General features: G+C 41.3%; 1 protein-coding gene across 2 annotated transcripts in view; it reads right to left on the reverse strand.

Annotated features, from left to right (window-relative positions):
• The window catches only part of ntn1a (netrin 1a), a 63,003-nt gene that overhangs the window by 11,380 nt on the left and 34,034 nt on the right, over positions 1–17,589 (reverse strand). Inside the window, exons 4-5 of one of the 2 annotated variants that reach the window (XM_044189797.1) lie at positions 10,004–10,153; positions 7,350–7,403 (exon numbers count right to left, since the gene is read on the reverse strand). In XM_044189797.1, the coding sequence (XP_044045732.1) occupies positions 7,350–7,403; positions 10,004–10,153 (204 nt within the window). The remainder of the gene's footprint in view (positions 1–7,349; positions 7,404–10,003; positions 10,154–17,589) is intronic. The other variant, XM_044189798.1, reaches the window with a different exon arrangement.

The raw sequence follows: 17,589 nt of genomic DNA on the forward strand, positions 1-17,589 counted from the left end.
TGAGGGAGTGGAAGGTGGGGGGTGTGAAGGGGGTCAATGCCACACAAAGGGAGGTCAGGAAGGAAAAATTAGCCATCCATGAAGCGTTAGGCAGAGGACCCTTTTTTGGGGGGGTGGGGTGTCCACTCTGGAGCCGTGAACAAATAAATACCTCATGCAGGCAGAGGGGTCACCCAAATCGCCTCACAGCTCTCTGCTGTGGGGAAGCTCACACACACACACACTCAAATATGAGGTAGTTTAGTAAGTGAGTACTTAAGGTTGGTTTCAGCTTGATTTATCATCTGATTAACAACCTCAAAACAGAACATTTTATATTTGCTAAAGAATGTTGAAGACATTCTCCGTGCACAAAATCATGTAGAGCCTTAATTAAAGTTTGTATATTCCATGTGTGGTGGAGGTAAGTGAACATTTGAAAATCTACCCTGATTCAAAATGGAGAAAAGAAAAGTCTTATACTGTAGGCATACTATGTGGACAGAAATAAAGTCAGACAGCGCTGTATTGAAGTTTGTGTGTATTCAAGGAAACACATTTCTCTTCCACACCATTATACTAAACTGTATCTCCATTGGTTGTTGTGTTTTTAGTTATTGGAAGTATGCTGGTATTTTTGTGGAGGGCTGACCACACATTCATAGCAGATTATAACTAACCCCGCTCCTTGTCCAAATAGATCCACGAGGATATGCATATACCATCGGTTTTATGATAGATTACCAGGAGGTGAAGCAGGTAACCGTATACCCCTCCCTCCACTCTGCTGGCCCCAGCAATCCAAAGAGTACATAGCTTCAGTGATTGCCCCATGCTATGCTGTCACGATGCCAGATACAGTGTGGGCCAAAATAACGTGACGTGAGGCCATATCATGAAAAAAAAAAGTGTTTTCCCTTTTTTCCCCTTGCTCCTTTAGCTGTCTCCCAACTGGCATAAATTGGATCCAGAGTACTGATTTGGTTTACACTTCAGTGCTGCAAGTTGTAATGAGTATAGTAAAAGAAAAGAAGGAAGGAAGGAAGGAAGGAAGGAAGGAAGGAGCGAGCAAGAGATGGATGGATAGTGAGTAGTAGTGGAGGAGAGTGACGGGGTGGTGGAAGAAGGATTGGAGCTTTCAGGCAGCCTGAATATGAACAAACTTCATTGTTGTGAGCAGATCTTTGCTCCATGCCTTTACTCTTCTTTATACTCTGTTTGAATGCGGTTGCCTGGGGAACACCATGACAAGAAAAAATGCAGCGAAGGAGGCGGGAGATTGGATACTGGTAGAGAGCGAAGGGGTGGAGAGGTTGACAAAAAAAGAAGACAGGAGTGAAGTTGATCAGGGGGGTGGGAAGAAGAAGAGGAGGACCAGGAGTTTAAGTAAAATCAGCAAAAAACCCAAAGCTGGTAGCCTCACACGCTAGTTAGCAAGGCCACAAAGCTGGAACTGGTAGTAGTAAATAGAGAGAGTAACAAAAATAGGCAAAGTAAATGAAACAGAGGAGTCTATATGAGCTGCACCTGATTACCATGTAAATGATCGAAGGGGGAGCTGTGGAAAGGAAGCTTTGTTTTCTCATAACCCCCCTTGAAGACATCATGATACTTCCCTTTGATAGCCTTTCGTTCCCCATTAGTGTACCCCTGAGACACAGCTCTGGGCCCTGCTGAGAGCACCCCGAGATCCCCATTTAGGGCCAGGCAGTCCCCTACCGTGAGGACAAATGTTCCCTTTGTGCGCGCGTTACAAGCAGGGGAAGTAGGGAGCAGTCCTGTAGCACAGAGCTAAAATGTGCTTTGGGTGTTCTGAGTAGATGTAGTTACTACAGCGCTTTGTTTCCTGCCTTTCAGAGCACTGAGAAGTGCGTAACTGAGAGGTGGACCTTTGCCCCCTCTATCAAAGTGCTGTACAACCCTTTAAGCTGATCGTTTTCATTTGGGATGCTTGTTACTAAAGCTGCTTCAAGACAGAATACAGTATTGTACAGTTATATGTATATGAGCCAAAGCTTTACAGTGACTATGGACAGAAGCAAAACTGGGCCTGGGTTAGGTTCGGTAGCCAGTGTTAGATAAGTAGTACAGTAGTACATAGTAAAACATGCCCAAAATATAAAAATGGTGGTAGACAATGCTGTGTAGAAGCTTGTATACCCACTGCAGCTTTGCTTACTGACCCTCAACATCATTTAGGGCATAGGGAACATGTACTATAACCTAAAAAAGCTGAAAATATTTATGATCAAAACTCAGACAACAAAAACGGCCACAGTAAAATGATGAGCGACAACTACCAAATCCCAAGTCCCAACATCTCTCTAGAATCTACAAGACGATGGCACACTGATCCAACACATCAAAACGGAAGAAATAATGGAGAGTTTATCATAAGATTTAAACAAAAGCAATGAGCAGGAACATGCAAAAAGACACATTTCTCATTCGTCATCATCATTTTACATAATTAAAGACAACTACAGAACAGGACTGGTGTGCAAACAATTCAGCCTAGAAATATGTACACACTGCAAAGTCTAGAGCCAGTGCCAGGCTGTGTTTTGTCCTTTAGTCAAGAAGAAATCCTTCCTACACAATAATAATTTTAACATTTAGAGATTTTAAGGTCCCTGATTCCTTAAGCCGCGACTTTAGCACTGCATGAAAAAATGGAGTTCCCTCATTCATTTGAATAAACCCAGTCCGGCGATGCAGCGGGGTTGCCAATGGGTAGGGCTCCGGCGGGGTCATCCGGCAAAAAAGTTGAACCATGCTCAACACAATGCAACGCAACATCATCTGGAAAGGCGCTGTGTTGGCCAATCAAATACGTGCAAGCGAACATTCCTGGTATTTTACTTTCTAATGTGAATGCCGTATTTATGCTGTTTACCTCACGATTGTTGCAACGAAAGATAAAATAGTTGCCGCCGTGATGAAATTTCTAAAGTTGTAAATTCCTGTCTCTGAGTATTATAAAACATTGTGCAGTGTTTTGGTTTCTGATAATCCTTTAAATGCATTAATCTGTTACTCCAACTGGAATTCGGTATTTCTTTGAGCAAAATGCCTCTACCAACACAGGCCTATTTTCGGTCTGAACATTCACTTAGGGCATCTGGTCTCCTTGCAGGCCAGATGTAGATCCTCTTCACACTTGGCACTAGAATCATATTGGGTAATCTGAACAGAAGAAGTTAGCAGAAAAAATAAATGTTTTAAGCAACCCTATCGCCAGACAAGAATGTCAATATTGGAAGATTCTGCACAACCCACTGACTACATTCAATAACAACTTTTTTTCTTCCAAATTAATAAAATTCTTATACAACACATCTCTATTACAGTTGATATGACAACTATGAAAAGGTGTTGAAGGTGCATGTTTCAAAATAACCACCCCCACCTCTGTAGTGCTATGGCTGAATACACACAGTTTCCGGACATATAAAATCAAATGTACCCAGGCAAGTGAAATCACAAGTGGTCTCTCGAGTCAAAGCCAGGTGTGAACAGCAATCTAGATCAACTAGATCTAGACACACTCTGGATATATCTAGAGACAAGATACTCAGTGTGAACATGGCCACAGAGGCAGGGCGCTATCAGTGGTACCACAGCAGCAAGACAAGGAGGTGTAAATGACGGCCCAGGGGGAGGGCTTTCTCCCTCAACCAGACTGATTGAGAAACAAATTGTGGCAAATAAAGCATGTAATTAGATTATGGAGCCCAGTGTGCTGCCCTGCTCTGTTCCTCTCTGCTCTGTGCTGGGCTGCTCGCACCAGAGCCGTGAGTTTGGATCCTGTCCAGCAAAGACAGAGAGAGAAGGGAGGAAAGAAAGAGACAAAGAAGAGTCCCCCACTTCTTTTCTCATTGTGTTGTCAGAGAGTAAAAGATGGTTTGTTTTCAGCAGACAACAGCCAGTGAAGAGGCTGTTAGAGCTCTTGAAGTGATCTGAGATTTTACTTTTCGGGTGGTGTGCAATCAGTTCTGATGAGCTGGGTCATCCTCTATTACTGTTCCTTCTGAGTTTCAGATGAGTCAGCGGGGACTCCTGTTGGTTATCACCCAAAGCATAGACACGGAGAGAGGAAATAACCCTGCCAAGGTTTTCATGTCATTAAAAATGGTTTTGGGCACCAAAAAGTAAATTGCATGGAAATATTTATATTGATAATGAGAATTTGATACTGTGCTGTTCTATATCTTTTACCATTATTTCGTCTCTGACTTTCACATACAATGAAGTGGTGTAATAAGATCCAACGTTGATATGACTGTAAAACAGAGTGGAGTCGGCGTGTACTGAACAGGGTGTGTGAAGCAAGACTCATGTCCAAAAAATCCAAGGAGGGGTCTGCCACAGATTCTGATCACTTCCATCCTCGGCACACACACACACACACATAAGACTGAACCTCGTTACCCTTATGAGCCTCATCATCGTCACTCTAATTCTCCTTCTCCTCATCATCATTAGTTACTTTCACATCCTGTGTATCCTGACAGGCCCGGGCGGACAGGTCATCAGCGGTTAATCTCCTCCACATTTTGTTGCCGTGCAGACGTCTCTGTCACGACCCATGGGAGTGGCGACTCACACCATCCGTGACCTACCAGCACAATGTGTGTTTTGTCTGGGCCACACCATCAGAGGTATTCTCCATGCATTCCAGCCCTCCGTGTGGTCGAAAGGGGGAGAGCCCTGCTGCAAGAGACAAATTAATATCCACTCCATTTTCCCTCACGCCCTCCATTCACCCCCCCCCCAAAAAAAAATACGTACGCCCCCTTCGTTCAACTGAGGCACCTGCCTCACAGCTGTCAGCCCAACACCCCCTGATATAATACACACACTCATGTGTTCATGAGTCTGTGTTTTCCCCTTTTCGCATTAATTTCTAAATTTACTTTCTACAGGAAATTATTCCTAATTTCTGATGTAATGATGAAAATGTTTTTAATTTTTCTTCTTATGGTTTTCCGATTTACCCCTGTTCTTTTCCACTCTTCTTTTTCTACTTCCACAACCTTTCTTCTTTTCCTTTCACTTGAGTAAATGTATTCTAACCCCCCCCCCATTATGTTACTATTACTACTACTGCTGCTGCAACTACTGCTACTACTACTGCTACCAATACTACTGCTACTACCACCACTACTAATAATAATAATAATAATTTTGTAATTTTTAATAGTGTATATTTTTAATATTTACTCTGGTGCAGGTAGTATTAATGGGGTGGAAAATATTGTTCGCTGCTCTGATATAATCACCACATCTGTTTGCAATCACATATTAGGTGATATCATAGCTGTTCAAATACCAGGCCAAACAAGAGGTGCGTTTGCTCTGCAAACTTCTGAGGAGGCTCGGGGGGTAATGTATGCTTCCTCTTGGCCTCAAGCCCGGGTGGTCCAGCGGGACCCTCGGCTACCCATGATTCTGACATGGCCGACGCAGGACGTCCATCAAGGTGCTCCACCTTGCAATCTGCTTGATTTCAACCTCTCTCAGCTGAACAGTCTTGTGCCCATTATACATATGAGAGGGAACTGAATACTCTGTCACGATTAGATTATCTGTATAGTTAAATGATCTGAGTCATTACACAGTCTCCTTCAGGTTGTGTTTACATTAGTTCAGTGACACAGTTTAATCAATGGGATCATTAGCCTTAAACCATGATGTAGCTGCAGGCAAAGATTTCACATAACAACAGTGAATTGGAGGGAGAGGTAAGGGTATAGTTTTCATACAAAAAAACTTTTCGGTGTTGAAATACAGAAAAGCAATAAATATGCTGATCAAGTTTGCATTTATTCAAGTTGATAACGTAATTGAGGTCCTTCTCTCACTTATCCAGTAATCCCTCAATGAGGTGAGGAAAATTTCCTACACCCCAAAAGTGGACAGATTCCTGACAAGGGGGCCCAGAGAAACTCCAGATATTCTAGCTCGGCACCACCCACAGTGTTATGTGAAGACAAAGCGTGAAACAGAGGGAGACGAAGGAAGTGGAGGAAAGCGAAAAGAGACTGAAGGAGAAAAGAAATTAAGTGGAGGAAGGTTGGGGACCAGCAGTATCCTGACTGTGCTGTCAATCGAAGCTGTCCAGGGAACGTTAGGGACCTCAGAGGGCCCAACAACAGCTGCAGGAGCCTCTTACACACTCTCACATACACACATATATGTATACCTTGGGCCTCCTGCAACGTCGTGGCTGAGACAGAGCAAACATGCAATGCCAGATGACTCATTTTTTTTCCACCATAAGCTCAAAAGACAAAATGTTGAACTTATTCCAACAGAGTTTACACAGGTATGTCTGTTTATTAAGCACAAGATGCAAGTTTTTGTGCTTCACATTTGCAGAATTTTTGCTATGAACTGTGCAACTATATTTCAGTAAATTACAGAGTTTATCAGTCATAATCTCGAATCACATATTGATTGAATACCAACAGTATGAATCTTTTACTGTTCCAAGTTTACACATATCACAGTTTTCAACAAAAGGGTTCAACTGCTACAACAACCACTAACATATAACCTAAAATTCAACCAATAAATAAGCTCACAGTCCAGTCCATCGCTTTAAACAAATCAGAAGTGAGCTGGCATGAGAAATATAATCTCATGCACTGATAGTACACAGTTAGTTACATAGTTACATTTACCATTATTGAACCCATTCTGACAATTTTTTGTTATATATATTTTAAGTCATATCATCCAGCTCTAGTATCTGATGTACCACAACTAATCCTGATGTCATATCCCGTTCTCAAAGATAAGACAGTAAAAGCCACAATGTTACAGTATCATTTCAAACACTGATCATCTGGTGAACCAATGAAAAAAGTGCTATTGAATCCTGCGCTAAATTGCAAAATCCAGGTCCCTCGGTCAGTCCTTCCCTCACTTCACTGCATCGGACTTTGAAAGAGGGAGTTTGGAGAGATGAAAAAATATCATCTAATCAAACAAACTGCCAGGCCCCCTTCCTGTATGCTAGACCAACACCCCACTGTGCCGCAGTTAGACTGATTAATTGTGAAAGTGTGAGAGATTAAAGGAGGCACATCCCAGGGTTGCTGCTAATGGATTTAATATTCATGAACCCCTAATAAGGAGGGGGAAGGCAAGAGGGGTCCAATTTATCAGGCAGTCTGTTTTTACACTTGTGGAAAAATATTGTGGTGAGGCATGGAAGTGTTGAAAAATCCCATATCCATTTAAACATACTTCCACAATATTCTCCTCATCTTTCCCTCAAGGCCAGATGTGCTTTTATGGATGTGTAGCATATAGATAAATATAAGAAAAAATAAAATAAATGTTTGACTCTCAACTGTACTCACCTGATGGCTCCTCTGTAATGGTGGATGGGGTTGTAGGAGGTGCAACTGGAATCTCTACTCCCAGGGAAAACATGACATAGACACAAAGAAAGTTTCATTATTATGTGCATCCATACATGTACTTTTGACTTTGTGTGCATGTATGCCAGTACAGTATGTAAATGTGCTTGTTTGATAAGGAAGGATTAAGGTAAAACAATTAAAAGAACCAAAAATATATACTAGTGTTAAGGCCATGAGTTGCTCAAAGCTCTGTGATTTTTTTCAACAGACAAGCTTTTAGTGTAAATGCGCAATTCTTATGGTTGATGGTAGGCAGCAAATGTACTAAATACCTTACTGACATGGAGAATGGTGTCTTTTTTCTTCTTTATTCACACAAAGATATATCTGATAGATTCTATCAAAAAGTAACGTGGTATGCTGGTGGCCAAGGGGTTTAAGACGCTAACCATGACACTGCAACATCCATAATTCCACTTTTGCTGCATTCTCTGTGGCTCCCCCCTAATTTTCTAAGTGCTCTTCTGTCTATTCCCTAATAAGGGCATAAAATGCTTGCAAAATACATAAGGCAATAATTTGTATGATCTGGGGTTCAACGTGTGAAACATGTACATAAATTTTTTGTGAAGTTCAGTAAGAAAGTTGTTTTCCTCTAATGCTCTTTTATTTCCCTACTATTGAATATTTATTATTTCTTGTCACTTTCAATCCTTGTCCAATTTCAAAGCTTTTCCCTCAGATGCTGTCAAAGCTCCTCATCCACACATTTCGTACATCTCCATATCTGACCAATAAACTTTCTTCCTGCATTCTACAAACCAATCAGATGTTGGATTTTCATATTGAAATATAATGTTTGTTTTAATTGATAGGTGGCGAACATCCCTGGTTCACATCCGATCTGGGACCTTTGTGTCCCCGCCTCTCTGTTCTGTTTCATACTCCTCCCTTGTACTCAGCTGCTGTGGAAAAATTACAACAGAGCTGTATGATTGTCCAAAGACTTGATTCTCTCAGCCCTCCTCCATATTCTGTTGTATTCACAAGTGGGTAGGAAGCTGACACTCAGAGAAACCATGCATGAAGAACGGCCCTCTTATCTCCAAAGGAGCAGGATGGCAACAGAAGATATAAAACATAACACATCATTCCTTTTTGTTATTGTGGGCAGGAGGGAGAGAAGGGGCTCATCAAAAAGTCTGCACAGAGCAGCGAGGGGGAATATGAGGACAAAAGGCAAAACCACAGAGATGTATCAAAGACACATGCAAAGAAAGAGGTCGACACGCTGAGGAAAGAGGTGCACAACAGTGGTGGTCCCAGCTGTGCAAAGGTGAAGACTTTGTGTGTATGAGGGAAGAAAGAAAGAATCAAGTCTTTTTGATCAAGTAAAATCAGGTTTTCGTACAAATGTACACATTTATGTCTATTGTGCACCATAAATCAGAATCTGTGGAATGATGTGCATGCCTGCTGTTGACTTCTGGACATAATGAGGCCTTCTCCCATGAGGAATTGGTCTATATAATGACATGAAAAACAACTGCTGCCAAAACATTGGCGCCTGAAGCCCACAGGTCCCTTCACTGATGTTGTTGTTGATCAGCAATCTTCCATCAGTATTCAACTGCCAAGCGTGCAAGTTTATATAATAAGCCTGTTTCTCGTAATTGACTCGTGTAGATTTATGGCTGACAGCGCTGGAAGGTGTACACAAAGTCAAAGATATAATATGACTCTCTATTAAAATGAAAGTTGGCAAGCACTATGGCTGAATCTAACAGAGGGCTGTTTAACATTAATCTACATAGTGATCATCAGAGAGGGACTTTACTTCCATCTCACAGGGATCACTGCATGTTTGACACCTCAGCTCTTACTTGACATTCCCAGGAATCAAAGATATCTGATAAGTTGATTTAATTGATTCCTTTATTGGACCTCAGTCATGCATATCTGTGTAGAGATGTATTCCTCATAAGCATTTAATTCCTAGTATCTAATTACATTGGCAAGAGCACCAATTAAAATGTGTTTTCAGAATGAGACAAAAGAGCCAATAAATATCCACAAATTGTCCTTTGCAGCTTTAAGTCTTCAACTACAGGCCTTCCCTTAGGCAATATTATATTGTTTATCATTCTGACTATAACACAAGGGCATATTTTGACTTAGAAATGGTCACTGGATGCTGAGAACAAGATTGATTTTGTAATTCAACCCAAAGCTTTGTGCACTTTTATCTAAGACACTTTGGGGCTTGGAGATGCTGGGCCAGCTCTGGGTCTTTACTCAGATTTATGGAGCCCAACAAGCCGAGAAGGCTGCACTGCCATAACCTTGAGGTTCAGTTTAATGGTGTGTTTATTTAAGCTAGAAGATTTACTGGTCAGAAAACCGACAGTCGGACACTAAGCACTTGTCTGAAGAAAAGGATGAGAGGATTTAAGCAGCGTAGGAGTGTCTGCTTTTACAGTGTGTGTTTGTGTGTGTAGCGTACCGTATTAGTATGTGTTGAATATGCACATGTGTGTATCAGCACAGATCGTAGTGTCTGGTGTGTCCCTCACTTTCAAATGTGTGCAATAGACCTGAGGCCAACAGTGTCCTACAGTGAGGCAGATATGGTAAAGACTGGTTCCACGTACTTATGCAGGGGGCAATGGGCGAGCGGCTCTGCTGGTAGCCTTTAGCACAGCGGTTGCACGTGATACCAGTCACGCCGTCTTTACAGGGACATTGTCCTGTGGTTTGGTTACAGGTTTTGCCAGCAGCACCCACGGGATGGCAATCACATGCTGTGAGGAAACAGAGGAAGAAAGAGAGGCACAGTGAGTGGTCACACACACACACACACACACGTGGGGAAATACAAACATATACTATCTATAGAGAGTGCAGGTGGGTACACAGCAGCAACAGCAGCAGTGGTGGCAACAATAATAGAGTGGTGAGAGACAGGTGGAGGCGTGCACAGAGAGACAGAACTTACTCAGGTCCAACACCACAGCGCTCATTTTGAGTATGGAATCATGACTAAAAAAAGCAACACATCCTGTAAGTCTATAGACATTTCTTAACATTTTGGCGTAGCTAATTAGCATGTAACCATCACATCTACAATGTGTCTGTGTTCTGCATGTGACTCTGGCTGTTTGGCCTTGGTGTGTGTGCACCAGTGTGTGAGCACTCTGTGGGACAGCAGCTGTAAGTGTGAGGTAAAGAGAAAGGGTTGTGCATATTTACCGAATGATAAAATAATGGAGGATAATCCTAATTGCCTGTTTTTGATTTCTGCTGGGCTTTGAACGAGAGCCCAATACGTCTGTCACACTTCCTCCCAAACTGGGGGGTCTATCGAACACATATGCTTCAGGAATGTAATCAGTTTCCAAATGCTCTCCCCAATCCAAGCCCTTAATTTATTTCACAGCCAAACCCCATGTCAGTTTTGAAATCGGTGTTGAATAATAGTTGTCTGAGAGTTGTTTCTTTTCATCTATTTTTGGATATAAATAGTAGTGAGGTTGAATTAATAGTCTTAAACACAGTCCGTACAGCCCAGAATAGTCTTGATAATCTATCACCATTTCCACTTCTTTACTCGAAAAACCGACAAAGCCGAAAATGCTTGTCACCAAACTCTCACCACTATACTCTCCACCCCATAAGTGTTATTTTCTGTTTATTTCCTATTGAAAACCAGTGATGCTGACTTTCAGCCTCAGGGTGTGGCCGGCTCTGCTCATTAGCTGCCCCTCCCTAAAGATTTTTTTTCTGCATTGTGTCGCTTGTTACTCTGAAAGCCTTCAAAGGCGAAGCTGAATTATGTACTTTGTGGTTTGTGGGGGTATTTAGTGGTTTGGCCCGTTTTGTTTTTAACCACACAGACAGTTCAGCCCACAGTACAAAATTACAGCTTCAAAACAATCTGCTCACTTTGGCCCATTGCATTGAAATTAGTGTTTAATATGTATAAATGTCAAAACAACTTTTAATTAATAGTGAAGCTTATGCATACAATCAGAACCGCAGGTTTCTACGGTGTATTAATTTAATACTTTGTAATCTGAGTGCAGGAACAGATGTTATTTGATTGTGTCTGTTTGAGTGTTATGAGTTATAATGTAATATGTTCTTTATCTTTACTTTGACCTAGAACGTTGGTAAGGTTGGTATTCAACCAGGCTCTATGAGAGACATGTTTTCTGGGAGATCCACATTACAGCGAGCCTCAGAGAAAAGATAGTGGTAAAGTGGTAATGTAATACCGAATCTGCTCTCTTTATGATTGACCTTGGACTCTTGGAAACAACATAGTTGTTGCTTTATAAGATATTTTAACAAGTGAAGTACTACAAGAGACCCTAAGGGTGAAGTCCATAATTTTGGGTTTCAGTATGCCACCTCCTTTCTCCTCTCTATCACACTCTCTATCGCTCGCTTATATCTCTACAGCCTGTTTCCTGTGATTCAGCTTCTGTTGCTGCTCTTATCTCTCCTCTGTGTATGTGTGAGTACTTGTGTTCGCCCTTCTTATCAGACTCAGAGAAGCCTCCTTAAAAGTGTGTGTATCTATTGGTACCTTTATCAGACCAATCTGTCACCATTGCTTAGTTGTGTCTACCTCAGTGGGAGGAACAGCACACACACACACACACACACACACACACACACACACACCAATAAACAGTGTGGAGGCTGGTGCAGCACTACTTCAGGCCTGTAAATTTAGGAGTATGTCAGAGGAGTTTGAGGCTCAGGAGGGCAAAGTGCGTTTCTGGTTGGAGCTTCAGAGAGCTCAGTTTATATTTTTATGAGCGTCTGCCTGGTAACCACAGCTCAGAGCCTCGAGCCTGCCAGTAAATCAAGGTGCACAGCACATGGTCTGCAGGTGGGAAACACTCAGCCTCCCTCTCCTCCTCCACATTTGGTCCTCCCCATCGACTGGAAGGCTGACTGACTGCCTGACCCGCTGTCCGGCTTGGATGACATATTGTCTGACTCCGTGGCTGGATGACCCACCTGTTGGCTAAAGGACTGGCTTACTCTGGAGGTGTGAGTGAGAGTTTCTGCTTTAAGTGTGTGTCCACTTAACGGTTAAGTGGCTGTGTGCTCTGCTTCATGGCTATTACAGATGGCTCAGGGAGATATGGGCAAGAGAGCAAGAGGCCCTTTTTGTTTCAACACTTCCAGCGAGGAAAAGTGACAGAAGTTTAGGATAAGAAGTGTAAGTGTGTGTATATAAGGGAACCTGTGGTCAACATACAGCTGAATTTGGAATTATTCCTGTGTAACTGTCATGTTTCTAGATGAAGACAGTATTCCTAACACTAAAAGAAGCTCTTGGCGCCGGGAGTTGCATATAAAAGAATGAAAAATGTTCTTGGTTAATGGAAAGAGTGGAAGGCTTTTTCAAAGGCAGGCAGTCGAGTCTGAGATTGCACAATGGGAGAATTTTGAACTCTGCCAATCGTTTACCATAAAGCTGGTGTTTGAAGTCTGAACTCCACTCCCCCCATTTGGTTTGTGTGTTCTGTGCCAATAAGAATAATTTGTTGGCCCTGGAGTGAAGCCAAGTTACCCGAGTCTGTGTTCTATTATAATTAGGTTTCTGCTCCTCCACAAGTATCTTTGGAGAGCAGAAAGAGATATTGTCATTGGGTTGTTGCACTATACATAAACAGCTCTCTAATCACTGTTTATCTAATAGAGGGTGTGTCTTGCTTGTTGTGTTGTTTAGTGTTTGATTAGTCAGAATAATAGGCTGCAATGGCCCTGAACAGTCATGCTTTTGGCCACAGAGCGAGCCTAAAACGTTGGACATGAGCTTATTTTGTGTATGATGTTTGGTGCACAACAGTGGACATACGTGTTGTTCTAATTGAAAACACGCAGATATCAGCACACCCGACGGAAATCCAAAGCTAAAAGTGAAGTCATAAAAAACAATATTTTTCAGATCCCAAGCAGAAAACATTTTATATGTGGTCAATAAAAAAACCTACTGTGTCAATGGAAGACATATGCTGAGGAGAGGGGAGTCGGTTTTTTAGCATGTTATTCTGATTAAAACAGACCATCCCTCAATCAAAGCATAATTTCCCTCTGTATGCAAAATATGTTCCTCATCATACCACTGACCGATGTAATTATATGATGGTTGATGTTCGGATTCGAACGTGAAGGCCTGAATTCAATCCATCAGTCACAGAACCAATGCCAACCTGCTCAAGCTTGATTTTATTAAGTTTAGATGGTCCTCTGAGGAGGACTAATCAAGAGCGGGGGCTCATTATTTGGCGAAGACCTCTTGTGTAGTTATCATTGTCATTCAGTATACTGTAGACTCCACATCAACATGGCTTCTTAAGAAAATAACAAATGTTTAACTTTTAAAATAAGGTTAAGACAGGCTTTTAAAATCAGTACCAGGGTGACAAACAGGGATAACAGACAGCTGATTAAACTCTACGTAGAGTGACATTTTTTTATCTCAGTTATATATCAGAAGTGTTCAAAGACCACCCAGAGTGCTGCATCTCTTGGTCTTTTCAAATCTCACTATCACCTTTTTTAAGTTAAACTCATGCATTTCTCTGTCAAATACACTCAGTGTGTTTTATTCAGAGGTTTCAAACTGTTAAAGATACAAACAGGAGCAGCTTGAAACGTATTCTGTGTTTACACTCTTACTCAATGAGGAGTGAAGTTATAAATTTCCCCATGTAAATGCAGCCACCGGGCACAGCTCACTCTGCAGCGGATAACCCGCTGCTCTCTTTTACTCGTAATGGCCTCCTATGGAAATGAGCTGCTTTCGGGGAGGATTGTATTACGCATATAAAAGCAAACTCTTGTGCTCCTCGACCTTCCCCGTGCTCCTACGGCGCTCATTCTCTTCCAAAAGCCACACAGCAAAACTCTTTGAGTTCAATAAATAACCAAACCTCTTAATTGCTGTCACTTCAGTGCAGCGCTCATGCTGCTTGAGGAGTGGACAGAAATTTGTTCTGCGGTTTGAGTTTCATTGAATTATCTTGAGTTATGATGTGGTAAACCTGAGAGAATTTGGCAGGGCAAGGGCTTTGACAGCACATATAGGTGTTTGACGTAGGGGATAAAGCTGTGTGTGGTACGTTTATTAACAGAAAGAGAGAGAGAGAGAGAGAGAGAGAGAGAGAGAGAGAGAAAGAGAGAGAGACCATGTAATACAATGACACGCATCTTTAAAGTCTTCATCTGTAACTTTCCAAATATAGTTAGCAAAAATGTTTTAATTGGCAAAAGAAACAGTTCATGCTTCGTATCATTTGTCAGCTTGGGGTAATTACCACAGATCCTTTATTGTTAAGTCTGTTTTGATGTAACTGAATACCTCAGTAGAACTTGGACAGTGTTTGCTTATAATTACACAGGGCTGGGAGAGGTGGGAGGTGCATAAACTCTGGCAAATTTCATGGATTAAATTGAACAAAACCGTTTGGGTAAGCTGACAATTTTATAAATGATGATGAAATGTGTTTATATTTCAGTTCGGTGAGAAGCAGCAGAGAATGTGAAGGATTCAGAAGTGAGTTTCTAGTGTGAGTGAGGTGATTTAGTATTCACTAGTTTGGAGACTCTGATGTTATATATGACATGCCTGCACTCCTGCTATGAGCCTATGGGACTATCATTATCTTACATCTAACAATAATACTATCATAGATCATATTTAATTGTTGTGAAATTCCACTAAAGGTGCATGGAACTAACAAACACTGATGTTCTGATGATGTATTTTTGGGCGACAGGTTAATAATGATGGTGAAAATGTGCATGGCAGGGCTGATTTTGAGTAATGAGAATGGCATCAATGATGATCAGAATAATAAATAGAGTTGCTACTAATGACTATTTTCAATATTGATTTTTTTCAATTAATTAATTTATATTTTGGTCTTTAAAATGTCAGAAAATAGTGAAAAATGGCCATTGCAGAGCCCAAGTAGGAGTCTTCATATTGTTATTTTTGTCCAAAAGACAAGAAAGATATTCATACAATAACAGGGAAAGCAGCACATCTTCACATTTGAGACGTTAAGAGAAGAGCATGTTTGGCATTTTTACTTGAACATTACATGACTAAATGAATGATTAATTATCTAAATTGACTAAATGTTGCATGCACATGTCACATTAGCAGCATGTTTCCTTCAGCGAGAGTGAGAGCACCAGGCCGAGTTAGAAAAGATGTGAAAAGCAGCCTGCCCAGAGACAGAATCCATGCATAGAGGACAGATGAAGGAGGCAGAGTTCCTGTCAGACTCCACATCAGTAGCACTAGTTATCAAAAAACTTTACAGATATAAAATACAGAGCCAGCCCCACATATCCAGATGCACATGTACTATACATGATCACTTTATTCCACATGCCAGAGGTCCATACCAGGTGCATTTTTCACAGCTTTTGACTTGCTGTTTTGACTTTCACTTCATGACTCATTTATCCAAAATTTCCTAACATCAAATTAGTCATCATCGTCGTATGAGAGCAGATTTCCACATCAGTGGAAACTGACTTTTCTTACTGCGGGCAGGCTGTTTTCTAGTTATGGTAAAAAACATTTTATCATCACGTGAACTGCGGTTTTCACTCATGTTCTTTTGCTTTAATTAGGTTCTACAACAAAACCAATCATGGATTTGTTCTCTTCTGGTGACCCAAATGTTGCCTGCTTGCTTCCAAGGTCTCTCATTTCAGCGAGTAGCAAACTGAGAAACTCACGAGTGTAAACAACAAAAGAGTAATGAAAACCAGTCTGTAATCATCAGAAATATGCTGGATTAATCGTTTGTTTGCTGATTAAAAATGCGAAGGTCTCCATCATCTGAAATTTGTAAGGCATTAGAGAAAATTGTAGTATAATGATAAATAATACAGTCAATAATAACTAATATAAAATAATAACTAATTCAAGTATGATTTAATTATTTACCAGACATGAATATGAAAACAGTATAAAAACAACTCGCTGTATTTTGTCATAGATCTTTCTAATAAGCAAAAGCTATTATGCTTTTCTGCTCTACATTAATATTTTGTCTACTGTATATCGTAAACTGTATCTTTTGTCTGCAAGTGCAAGTAAACAGATTTAACAAGTCTTAATTCTGTGGTGAAATGCACAGCAGGACCTTGAGGCACTAACTTTTTCTGTTATGGGGAAAAAAAACCATGAAAGTGAGTTATGGGATGCTGAAAGAATCAAGTCTTGGACACATGAGAAGGGATGTAAAAACAACAAAAAAGAGGTTAAATCTCCACAATTAGCTAGACTGGGAGATGCAGCGGAGGATAGGGGTTAATGATACACAACGTCCCATCGTGATGAATGTGTGTTTGCATTCCTGCTCGACAGGAGAATGGGCCCAAAGCCACGGAAGGTGTTAATGTCAGTTTAGGAATATCGCTCATGAGCGGCTGGAGGGGTGAATAAATGGGTGCATTTGTCAGAGAGCTTTGTTATGAAGTTGTGTTCATGCAGAGAATGAAACGTGCTTGATATGGTCGCTGGGTGTCCGGAATTTAATGAGACTAAATGCAACATGTGTGACGTTCTTTTGCATTAGTTTGGTAAATGTTTTTGTTACAGCAGCATGAAGCATGTCATCATGGCAAACGCAAAGGAAAAAGGTGAAAATTAGGAACTGAGGGATCACCATTATACCACTGAGGACAGAGTGGTATAACTTGTATTAGTGATGAGTACAGCTGAATAAAACACAACTGAACATCAGATTCCTTTGCAGATGTTTTACTCTTCAGACATGCCTTCTGTCAAACTGACTGATTGGTCAGTTTATTTATTTACTCCCTGGTGAATGATGTGAGAAAACTCGGGATTAAACTGTCAGCAAACAGCTAATATTTCCTCATGGACTGCCTTTGGAAGTGAGCGCTCTGAACCCCTCAAACAGGTATGCATATATTTCTGTGTATGTGTGTGCAAGCTGTATCTATACTGAGTGACTCTGAGGTGTCTCTGGGCTTGTTTGCACAGGGATTCAGCTCCTGTTATCTTTCCCTGCAGCTATAGAAGAGGTGAGAAAACATACCCTCTCTCTTTTCAATCACCCCCTTTCTTTGACCCTTATTAGCTACGGTGAGGGCTGATGGCAGGCGATTCATCCAGCACTTAGTGGTGAGCACACCTGCGTGGGGGCGTGTTTCTCTTGTCCTTCCTCTC

Source organism: Siniperca chuatsi, linkage group LG3, assembly GCF_020085105.1.
Source record: "Siniperca chuatsi isolate FFG_IHB_CAS linkage group LG3, ASM2008510v1, whole genome shotgun sequence".
In the NCBI taxonomy this organism is placed as follows: Eukaryota; Metazoa; Chordata; class Actinopteri; order Centrarchiformes; family Sinipercidae; genus Siniperca; species Siniperca chuatsi.